The sequence below is a fragment of the Pelobates fuscus genome, chromosome 1 (genome assembly GCF_036172605.1).
Source record: "Pelobates fuscus isolate aPelFus1 chromosome 1, aPelFus1.pri, whole genome shotgun sequence".
Taxonomy (NCBI): domain Eukaryota; kingdom Metazoa; phylum Chordata; class Amphibia; order Anura; family Pelobatidae; genus Pelobates; species Pelobates fuscus.
Window position 1 is genome coordinate 434157426 of NC_086317.1, and position 12683 is coordinate 434170108.

At 38.7% G+C, this 12683-nt stretch overlaps 1 protein-coding gene across 1 annotated transcript in view; it reads right to left on the reverse strand.

Annotated features, from left to right (window-relative positions):
- Window positions 1-12683, reverse strand: part of LOC134571281 (WD repeat-containing protein 49-like) — a 132044-nt gene that overhangs the window by 102748 nt on the left and 16613 nt on the right. The window contains exon 3 of the mRNA XM_063429455.1: window positions 4413-4466. Within this exon, the coding sequence (XP_063285525.1) occupies window positions 4413-4466 (54 nt within the window). The remainder of the gene's footprint in view (window positions 1-4412; window positions 4467-12683) is intronic.

Consider the following 12683-nt stretch of genomic DNA (forward strand, 5'->3'; position numbering starts at 1 on the left):
AATATTAGTCATATCTTATGTTGGACATGCTTTTCAAATGATTAATTATTTTTTGTATAAACATTTCATATATTGTGATATATTTAAAAAATATTTTGATATATTTTTATGTGATATGTATTTTTGACATTTTAATATTTTTTAAAAAAAATAATTTTAAAAGTTTATCTAAAATATTTTTGGATGCTATTATCCAAAAATGTTAAATCAGGGCCTTAATCAGAGCCAGTTTAGCAAGGATTAATCTGATGATTCATATAACTGTACAATGCTGGTGTATTTTTTTCCATCAAGCTGCAACTTGTACACAATTTATTAATGTATTTATTTACTTTGCATGTGAACACAATGGATGACAAGCTAAGCTTCATGTGGGCTGAATAATTTAAGTAAGTAGTAATTTAAAAGGGAAAAATAACAATAAATAGAAAAACACCAATCCAGGGGCTAATGGAGGTTGCCCGTGGGTTGGTGTTAATATGCCCTAAATAACTCTCCAAAACGGGGAATAACCCACAGAATTTGAACGGAAAAAGGGGGAAGGATAAAAAGGACCTAAGTCCCTAATTGGAGAGTTATATGAAGGGAGGAGCTCCCTACCTTTAATAAACCTAAGATAATAAGTAAAAAGAGACAGGAGAAAGGGCTAAACAGGGATATGGAACCAGGCTAAACCATTATAATATATGGTGAGGAAAATAGGTTAGGTAGGTAATAAGGGTGGGGGGAGGAGAAGGGGACCAGAGGAATGGGGAAACAAATCTCCTTAATGAAGGGATAAAAAGTCCCCAATAGCTCACCCAAAATCCCAAATCCCCACACCTAAAGAAGGCACAATACTTGCCCTGTATACCTCAGCACTATAGGAAACCCGTAAGTGCCTACCTATAACTCTAATATCCTACCTGGCTAAGTAGCAACAAATTAAGGATATTGTAACCTTGGTCCCATATGTGGTAAGGTAAATAGGTAATAAGGGTGGGGGGAGAGAAAGGGAACCAGAGGAACGGAAGAAGCAAACCTCCTTAATGGAGGGATAAAAAATCCCCAGTAGTTCGCCCAAAATCCCAGATGTCCACACCTAAAGAGCGCACAAAACTTGCCCTGTATACCTCAGAACTATGGGTAAACCATAAGTGCCTACCTTTAACCCTAATGCCCTTCCTGTCTAAGTAGCAACAGACACACAATTAAATTAAATCAAATAAATCCATAGTGCTACCTAAATCCATAGTGCTACCTAAAGTGAACAGAAGAAAGAAGATTCTAACTCGACGCGCGTTTCGGCGTTCTAACACGCCGTCGTCAGGAGTAATGAGCTTCAGTGTAACATAGTATGCTTTTATATGCTGTGTAGCAATCCGCCTGTGAATCGTTAACCGGTGTGGTTCGTCACGTGGGTAATTGCTGTGACGTATTATTCGTCTTGTGATTGGTCAAGAGCTCTCCCTTATTCCGATTGGGCAGGGGGCGTGGTGACCAGTCACAATTACTCAATACCCACGTGGGGAACGAGAAAAGCTCGCCGCATTTAGGGGGAGTGGTTTCGTGACGTCACTGTCACTGTCCGCATTAACCCGTGCGGTGAGACAAAGGGGTTGCCAACGGATTTGGGATTTTGGGTGAGCTATTGGGGACTTTTTATCCCTTCATTAAGGAGATTTGTTTCCACATTCCTCTGGTCCCCTTCTCCTCCCCCCACCCTTATTACCTATCTAACCTATTTTCCTCACCATATATTATAATTTAAAAGGGAACTGTTATTCCTCTGAAATTTACAACATTGAATTTACAAAATTGAAAACCATCCAAAACGTTTATTTTTTTTTAATGAGATGCTTTGTTCTCTTTCAAATTTATATTAATTAGCAAATAATATCATAATCCAGTTTGGCCACGCAAAGCCAGGGAAAACATTGCAAATGAGGAGGAGAAAAAAATATTGTTTTTCACTACCTACCTTGAAAAGTATCTCCACCAAACCCTTGATGAAGGCACTCTATGCAAACCAAAAGAACCAGTTAAGCTAGCCAAACCCGATAAAAACCCAAGACCTGATCGCTTTACCATTAAATACTTTAAGACATATTTCTACAGCCTAGCAGAGCATTTGTTTTGTTTGGCCAAAGTCATCCACAAGGGAGTCTTCCTTCACCAGAGCACCATTGCGGCCAACGTTGTTATTCTGTAAAAAGAGAAAGATCCCTCTTTGTGTTCTAGTAACTGACCATTCTCCCTGTGGAATGATGATCTGAAATTATTTGCAAAATTGCTGGTGTCACGACTGCTAGTGTGGTCCAGCATGCATTTACAAAGACAGAACAGAACAGAAAAAGACAGAATGTAAACCGGTCCTTAGAATGGCCGGACTAATACGTTAAAGACAGAGAATGGTCAAGGGATAGCCGAGATCAAGGAAGTCAGAAATACACAATAACGTTAAACAAGCTAAGTCAGGAGAACCAGAAATCAGAGTAGTCAGGAATAGCCAAGGTCAATATACCGGGAGTACCAATAATAGGAACAGAAAACGCACTCTCGGGAACCAGGACAGGAAACCACAACAGGGCAATGAACTGGGAAGCTTCAGGGATTTAAATATCCCTCCTTTGACTGTAATTGGTTAGAGGGTGACCTCTGACCCCAGAATGTGTGTGTGCATCGGCGTCGTGATGTCACACGCACGTTCGTGTGACCCTGGGGGCGGAGCCATCGATGGCTGCGACTGCATGGTTGGCACCAGCTTTATTTTGGGCAGGCGGCCAGGAGAACCCAGCGGAGTTGCTCCCGACTCAACGCTGAGCAGGTAAGCTCAGTCTGTCAGCGCGGTCGTGCCAGTCGGGCACGACGGCACCTCGCGGCGAACCAGGGGCCGTGACAGCTGGCACCTCTCTTTCCTCACTTGATCCATTTGGATCAGGTGGGGTTTTTTCCAAGGGAGGATATTGGGAGACAACACAATTAAGGTTCTTAACTTGACATATGCTGCTTGTTCTCTTCTGCTCTCTATGGATGATGAAAAGATGTTCAACAGGGTATATTGGTCTCTTTTACCTAAAGGTCATTAAATGAGTCCCTGGCCATAACATGCTTTGTGGATCACAACACTGTATTCTAAACCTTCAACTTCTGTGTATGTATAAAGTGTGTTCTTGCCTCCATTGAAATTAACAATGGCACTAGACAAGGCTGCCTGCTGTCTTCACTCCTTTTTGTTTTCAGTGTGGAGCCTTCTTAAAGCGGTCAGGGTAAACACAGAAATCTCAGGTATTCAAGCAGGCAAGGTGTATTGTAAGATCTTTGCTTATGCAGATGGCCTGCTTTTTTATGATTATGGAGCCTGACTCTTCCAGCCATCATACAAGAATTGAGCATTTTTAGCTCGATGTCAAATTACCTGACTTATCAAAATACCATAAGGCTGTGCATTTACAGATGATTCTAGAGTAGATTTCATGAAATGAAGGAAGCTGGGCTCATTCAAGAGTCAAGGAGTCCATATACCTCACCAAAAGTGGTGGTGAAAAAAAAAATAGTTTAGTAAGATTATGCATTGACTATACAACTGAAATCATGGAATGAAATCATTACAATAATAAGATTTTAGAAATAACACACTCCCTAACTCCCTCCCAGGTCTTGTTGGGTTGGCCGCAATCCTTTCAAGATAAAGGGAAACAACATTTATTATGGTTACTGCTGGGTGAAGCAAACAACCTCATTGCAGTATATTGGAAACAAAACACAACCCCCACAGTGACCCAGTGGATAAAAAGAGTAGAAGGTACAAGAGAAATGGAAAACCTCCACTGGTCCACACTGGGCAAGCGTAATAGATATTTAAACACATGGGAACCATGGATACAATACTGGGCACAAAAACAGAACCAGTCATAACCAAATGTAAGCTGAAAGTAAAGATCGCATTGTAACTACTACCACTGCACAACCCCCCCCACCAACCCCCCACCCCAGACCACTCACCAAATTGTTTAACGCCCGAACCCAGTTCTAAGTTATTCCAGAATATGCACTCTAGAACATACACAGCAGAATCTATGAGAATTATATAAATCACAGGTATGACACACTTAAACACTGAAAAATTGTGTATGGGAGGACCTAGGATATCTTCTTGATATTGAAACGTAAATTTATGCATTCCTCTCCTATACTACTATATTGTACCATGCTTGATGTAATACTGAACAAAATGTCACTCTGTTGTGTATGACCACTGTGAAGTTTAAAACTTGTAACTCATGTTTACATTCCCTCCCCTTCTTCTTTCTGTACCCTCCCTGACTAACCGATATACCAATAAAACTGGAATTAAACAAAAAAAAGAAAATGATTGACAGAAACTAGCAAATGCTGATTTTTTTGTTTCTAAAATTATAACAAAGACATACCTCGAATGCTTTCTTTAATTTACACAGCTGCTCCAGTGTCACTTGCTGTTCAATCTGCAAGAATAAAAGGTCTATATTTTACTTACTATATAGTGTATTTCTCTTATCAGAGCTGCAGTATCTCAGTATTGTAGATGATCAACTGCCATCAAACCTCATGTAGCAGTGTTACCCATACACATGCAATCCTATTATAAGTTAGAGAGCAATTTTTGTTTCCAGAGAAGTGACAGTTACATGTTCCTTTACTCCAGTAAATGCTTTTTCATTAAACCAAGTGTAGGTAAATAAAAAAAAAATGACTTACCTCCACAGCACTTACACATTGTAGCAAATTTGCCATCTCATCAATGTTGGACTCACACATGTATGTTTGAGCCGCTAATGGAAACATACCATACCCGAGGCATTTCATACAGGTGCTGTACATATGCAAAAATTACAAACATACAGCACAGCAACAATGAACACATGTACACCCTTTGACTGGCTTTGCACAGCAAAGCAGGTCAATGAAAATAAATTGAACTAACTTTTAGCAGTTTGCTAAAATTGAAGAACAGACAGTTCCCGTTAAAAAATAGGTTGTTTAGAAATACTGCAATTTCAAATTCATAAAATACATGATGTTAGAGGATTAAGCTATAGACATCCTGAACAACGACAGCAGATGACCACAGTGTACATCTCTGTTCACAAAGCTGTGAGCAGAGCTGTGGGGAAGCTGCTATCAGCTTAGAAATAAGATCTGTTTGGTCAGTTGCTGACAAGTGCTGGACTACTTTCTCTGTAAAGCTTTGCTGGGTGTTATTTTGGGATAAGTTTAACCCCTTAAGGACCAAACTTCTGGAATAAAATGGAATTATGACATGTCACACATGTCATGTGTCCTTAAGGGGTTAAACTCCACTGAACAGAAAAGACGGCTCCTGATTAGCTAACCTTTTCCCGGATCACTGAGAGCTCACTGCAGATGCTGTAAAGCCAAGGGAATTTGCAGCAAATTCAGACACTTTAAAAATAATGTATTGTACATTGTGAGCATTATATATAATGCTTTAAAAAGGAGGGTTATGTTCAGCCTGGAGAGTACATTCCAAAGTTTGATACAGACTTTCCCAAATTGAAAAGCATGTTTCTTCTAATGATTCTTACTCATTTAGGTAAAGATTCTTAAGATTTAAGCATATGTAAAATAAACTACGCACACGTGGACTCACTTTCCTTCTCCATTAGTCTTCATTCCTTAAAAAAATAATTGAAAAATCACTTCTTAGAGAGCGTGTATCAATTAAACTGTTAACAGCTTTCTATCCCCCACACCATGACTCTTCTCCTGCAGCTGCTAAAAATAACCTACTAAGCCATCAGTTAATACTTTTCTAGCAACCTACTTTTCTACCCATTCTTTTACCCTTTGTGTCACTATACCCCACTACCTCTAGCATGTAAGCTAGGGCCCTCAACCCCTCTGTTTCTGTGCGTCCAACTTGTCTTACAATTACTTGTCTGTTAGTCCACCTATTGTACAGCGCTACAGAATTTGCTTTATAAATAATAAAGTAATAATTATAATATTGACATAAACCAAATTTTATTTGGGACAAAGAATGCAGTATATCATATTAACAAAATGATGAAAGTGGCAGAGAACTTGTTTAAAAATGGACACAGCTCATCTAAAACTAGCTTGCACAAAACCCCACAAACAATTGCTTGAACAGTAAACTTGAGAATTGTTTTGGTTTGGTACAGTCATTGCTGAGAAGATGAGAATGCTTTCTAAGATTCTATACTTGTTATTATTAGATCAGAATTCTACGAAAACTTGTCAATCTGAATGATATTTCTCTTCCATCGGTATTAACGTGGATGCCAAGAATGAGTTAACAGCTAAGTGGAGGGACCATATTTTTATGTACATTTTTTATTTAAAACAAAACAAAATGGGGCTTCATGGCAGCAGGACACATCTCACAAGTGCTCCTAAGCTACTGATTGAATCCTGGCTAATTTTTGATATTAGGTACATACCTTCAGCACCTCTTTGAGACTTACCTACTCTCTGAGCCTAACGGGGTATACCTGACAACCCACGAAGCACTGACTGCCTGTTTCTGCTGAAGCCCCAGACGATCCTAGGGAAAATGTCGGGCGGGGGAGACGGCCTCTCTCCTGCTCTGTACACCACAGCCCCAGCAGCGAGTCTCAATGCTGCCTTGTCCCCCCCCCCCCCCCGAGCTGAACTGGTGGGGGTATCCCAGTCCCCTCTGGGTCAATCTATATACTTTGTGTGTGGCTTGCAGATGCCTTGTCTTCACTACCAAACTACAAAGCAGATCTTGCCAAGATGGCAGACATAATCTTCCCTTGTGCACACCACCTGTCCTCACATGTGCCCAGTGCCATCGCAAGTTCCCTGACGAAGCTTGAGCAACTAATTGAGAGCTGTGGAAGAACGGGCCCATGCTTTACCTAGTGCAGGGGGACTTACCTCCACTCCTTCAGTTGCTCCCACAGTCCATCCTGCTAGCACGACACTGCCTGAGTGGGCCTCTCCCACGTGTTCCTGGTTGGAGGCTGCAGTGGAGACGGCGTAAGAGGCTGCCGCGGCAGCAGTCATTTACTGATCGATATGGCTCCCACACTTGCTGCATCTCGCATAGATACAGGACAAGTGAACAGCCGCACTCCCGATGCAACCTACAAGTTTCGGGGGCCTGCCACCCATGTTAACTGATGCAAAGAGACCACGGTCGGCAAACACAAGCCTCGGCTGGAGGTGGGGTTGTCTAACGGCGGAGGAAGTTCCCAGACGTTCTGTGTGCTTGAGCACAGTGGAGAAATTCCATTGTTATAGCTAACAGTGAGGGAGACTGGAACTCTCCCTCATTAGGCATTGGCTGAGTGATCCTCAATCCGTGTGTGCAACTAGGCTGTGTCATTTGTGGCCACACACTGCAATTCATCTGCAAAGTCTATTTTCTTTTTTATACGGTTCTTAACCTCTATGTGACTATTTGCCAGTGTTAACTCTTTAGACCCAATGGTCTCTATTTGATTATAAATTACCTGCAGTTATATACTTCTTAAACCAAAAAATGTGCAGCTTCTCATTACCTTTCCTGTTCTAGATATAAAGCCTGCTCTCTCTCATTATGTTTCTAGCTCAAATATCATTGTTCATATCTGTGTGTACCTTTTATAAAGAATTATATTAAAAAAAACAACAACAACAACACATTTATGAATTTCAGAATATCTAGGGAGCTATAGCAGTCATGGAAGAACATGTAGAACTGATTGAGCTAAACCTGTACAACAGAAAAACACAATATAATCCTTGGTCTTAATCCACCTTGACTACGTCTTAAGGCCAGTTTCTCAGAATAAAAAAAAAGTTAATAAGTAAATAAAAGACAAACGCAAAAGAAAACCAATATCATGAAGAAAAAAATAATAATTGTAGTGTAGAGACCACAAAACAAATGATAAAGGGAATGGAAGATTTTATCAAAGGCTGACAAAACGTGTGATTATTTACATTATGAGTAGATGTATATAACAGCCCTAGTAACTGTATACAAATCCATTAGTGCTTATATGTACACTTCATTGTTGACATGCACATTTAATTCTACAAAGAAAAAGAGGTTGTCCATCGAGACCTAAGTAGATTAGATCTTATAATCCTTAAGAGCAAACTGAGGTTTTATGAAATAGGAGACCTGTTGGCCTTATATGTGTTTCCAGTATCTAATTTTTGTTACTATGTTACATCTAATCTTGTAATGTTTATAGTTTATATGTGCATACTGTGATATCCATTTAATGCATGCATGTTAGATAATGGCCGCTCCGTGATATAATGTATTACTACAATACAAAAAAAAAAGTTAATATGTTTTTTTTATTAATATACATGCTTTGCTATTTCTGATCATTTCTAGAAAATGTTGCCTGGTCTGTGTTTTTATAAATACAGGGCGAACCATTTTCTGCTTTCAGCTGGGTCACTGTGCAAATATGTGTATAGTTACATTTAGATATTTAGGAATAATGAGTTACAGGGGAATTGTGGGGGGGGGGAAAAGCAGGATTATGGGTAGTGAAGCCCATATTATTTTAATGTGAGACATAACGTGGTGGAGGATATGAAAGGGATCCCTGTTGTGTAGAGTTGCTTGAGTATTCATCAAAAGTGTGCTTTTAAAAATCAACACTCACTAATTCTAAAAGGATGTGCATAATATTAGGCCATTCAAATAATTTATTACACATAATTTAAATTTACAATGTAGTCACCAATTAGCCTAAAGGGACAATATAGTAACCAGAGCAACTACAGTTTATTGCATTTGTTCTGGTGAGTAGAATCATTCCCTTTAGGCTTTTTGCAGTAAACGCTGTCTTTTCAGAGAAAATGCAGTGTTTACATTAAAGCCTAGTGATAACTCAACTGGCCACTCCTCAGATGGCTACTAGAGGTGCTTCCTGGAGAAGTCCTGCCTAATGTGCAGCACTACCATTCGGCGTCTCCACCCTCTGCATGCAAACATTGAACTTTCCTCATAGAGATGCATTGATTCAATTCATCTCTATGAGGAGATGCTGATTGGCCAGGGCTGTGTTTGACTTGTGTTGGCTCTGCCTTTGATCTGCCTCCTTCACAGTCTCAGCCAATCCTATGGGGAAGCATTGTAATTGGCTCAGACCATCACTTCTGCGGATGTCAACAGACAGGGTCAGAGGTAGCAGCTCCAGACTTGATAAAGATTACATAAGATTTTACTATATTTAGGGTGGCAGGGGCCAGGGGGACTAGATTGTGGTTTTAACACTATAGGGTCAGAAACATATGTTTGTGTTCCTGACCCTATAGTGTTCCTTTATTAAAGCAGTTTTAGTGCATATATCATGCTCCTGCAGTCTTACGGCCCAATTCACTGCCATTTAGGAGTTAAATCACTTTTGTTTCTCTCCATGCAGCCCTAGTCACATCTCCACTGGCTGTAACTCATACAGAGTGAACCAAAACAAACTCTATGTTTAGTAGACATGTGCAATTTGTTTCGGTCCGAATAGGAATTCGGACAAATTTCGGACAATTCGGACATTCGGGTACTTCCGAACGTCCGAAGTGCTGAAGTCCCTAAGTTCCGAAGTTGCCGAAGTTCCGAAGTGTCAAAGTGCCGAAGTTCCGAAGCACAGTATTGCCTAAGTACTAATATACTTACCCAGTGAAAGAAGAAGAATGTTACATTGTATACAATTTTAAATAAAAAGTATACAAACATAGCCAGTATTCTCCTGTAAGCATTTGCAACACTTACAACAATCAAGTAACATACATTCATATAAAATGACAGTAATGAATAAGTAGATAACTCCCTATTTCCCACGGTATTAGGGAGCTATCTACTAAAAGGCTGAAAGACCTAAATTGGTCTTTCAGCCAAATTTACTAATACTAAGTAAAGATTACTTAGTATTAGTAAATTATGCCCCTACTCGCTATACCGCGAGTAGGGGCATGTCTATTAAACAGTGAGCAGCCTGTGGCTGCTCACTGTAACCAAAAAAAAAATAAGCCCCCCCGGCCCCCACCCCTGAGCGGTGGGTGGGGGCCCTAATGTAAAATAATGGGGGGGGGCTATTGTCCTCCCCCCAGACCCCCACCCCTTGAGCGGGTGGGGGCCCTAAATCAGAATAAGGACCTAATGTCCTCCCCCCTGGTCCCCACCCCTGAGCGGTGTGTGGGGGCCCTAAATCAGAATAAGGGGGGGACCTAATGTCCTCCCCCCTGGCTCCCACCCCTGAGCGGTGGGTGGGGGCCTTAAACTAGAATAAGGGGGGGGACCTAATGTCCTCCCCCCTGGCCCCCACCCCTGAGCGGTGGGTGGGGGCCCTAAACAAGAATAAGGGGGGGGAGATTCCTTTCATTCTTGAAAATTACCCCAGGTTTGCTCGTTATAAGTGACAAACACTGTTTATTAATTTTAAGGGCTATTCACTAAAGTAAGAATTAAAGGTGAAATAAAAGTGAATTTCAAAGGCCAAAATAACCAAACTGGAAGTATCTCTAATTCAGTTATGCTTTCAGATTGGCTAATCTGGCCTTATATTTAAATATCCTTTAACCCCTTAGTGACCAGACCGTTTTTCAATTTTCTTACCGTTAAGGACCAGGGTTGTTTTTACATTTCTGCGGTGTTTGTGTTTAGCTATAATTTTCCTCTTGCTCATTTACTGTACCCACACATATTATATGCAGTTTTTGTCACCATTAAATGGTCTTTCTAAAGATACCATTATTATTATTATTTTCATCATATCATATAATTTACTATAACAAAAAATATAAAATATGATGAAAAATTAAGAAAAACCACACTTTTTCTAACTTTGACCCCCAAAATCTGTTACGCATCTACAACCGCCAAAAACACCCATGCTAAATAGTTTCTACATTTTGTCCTGAGTTTAGAAATACCCAGTGTTAACATGTTCTTTGCTTTTTTTGCAAGTTACATGACTATTTGTACAAGTAGGACATTGTTGTTTCAAAATAAATATTTTTTAAAATGTATCAATAGTGGCATTGTAACACTGTTATCAGTCATAAATCTCTGAATCACACCTCACATGAACATATTTTTTTAAAGTAGACAACCCATGGTATTCAATATGTGGTATGTCCAGTCTTTTTAGTAGCCACTTAGTCAGAAACACTGACCAAATTTAGCATTTATATTTGTTTGTGTTAAAAATGCAAATAAACTATTATTAACGCTAACTTTGGCCAGTGTTTGTGACTTAGTGGCTACTAAAAAAGACTGGACATTCCCTTATTTGCAATACCTTGGGTTGTTTTCTTTTGCAAATGGTATACCATCATGGGGGTAATTCTCATTCCTGGGCTACCACATGGCCTCAAAGGCAACATAACCAATCTGGGAAGTTTCAATGTGAAAAAAACGGAACATCAATCCTTATATTTGACCCTCTAACATTCAAAAACATTATAAAACCTGTACATGGGGGGTACTGTTATACACAGGAGACTTTGCTGAACACAAATATTAGTGTTTCAAAACAGTAAAACGTATCACAACAATGAAATCATCAGTGACAGTGCAGTTTCTGTGTGAAAAATGAAAAAAAAATCACTTTCACTGACAATACCATCGCTGTAAGTATTACATGTTTTAAAGTGTTTTGGAAAGTTACAATATAGGGCTTGCCCATTTCAGTTTGCCAGATTGGTATGTTGGGTCTATATTGTCTTTTGAGACCATATGGTAGCCCAGGAGTGTGAATTAACCCCATGGCATACCATTTGCAAATGTAGACAACGCAGAGTATTCAAAATGGGTTATGTCCAGTCTTTTGTAGCAGCCACTTAGTTACGAACGCTGGCCAAAGTTAGCGTTTTTATTTGTTTTTTGCATTTTTTTAAAACAAAAACTGCACTTTTACGTTGTGGAAGGCTTATGAAATGTATAATCATATAATGTAACTAAACCCCCATTATTATTGCCTAGATTAGGTGTTTTTAAAAAAAAACAAAAAAAAAAAACTAATACAATCTGTCAACAAGTTGCTGTTTAGTGGATAGGTAAGTATGCTTGATCTTGTGTATATATATATATATATATATATATATATATATATGTATAGAGAGAGAGAGAGATAGATTGTAGTCCATTGGGGTTTTGTATACATATATCCTATCTATCTATCTATATATATATATATATATATATATATATATATATATATATATATATATATATATATATATATATGTGTGTGTGTGTGTGTATATATATATATATACTCATAAAATACGTGTGTGTGTATATATATATATATATACACACACACTTTTATTTCCTATATATGTATAATATTTTAAAAAAAATAATTAAAGCATATTACATATATTATACATATATGTATGCATACATATTATATTATACATATAGAATATGATTGCATTATAAGCGCATTGTGATATATACATATCAAAGTACTCTTATAATGCAATCATTTATGCGCATTATATATGTATAATATATTATAAAATGCTTTAATGACTATATAATATATTCATTTGATTATTTTATTACATTAGTCTGCGGTCGTTAAAGGGTTAAATTCACTTTAAATTCTCACTTTAGTGAATAACCCTGATAATTTATTTATTTATTTCTAAAATATTTTACCAGGAAGGTAATATGTAACCAAAGCATAGCGGCTGTTACTGAC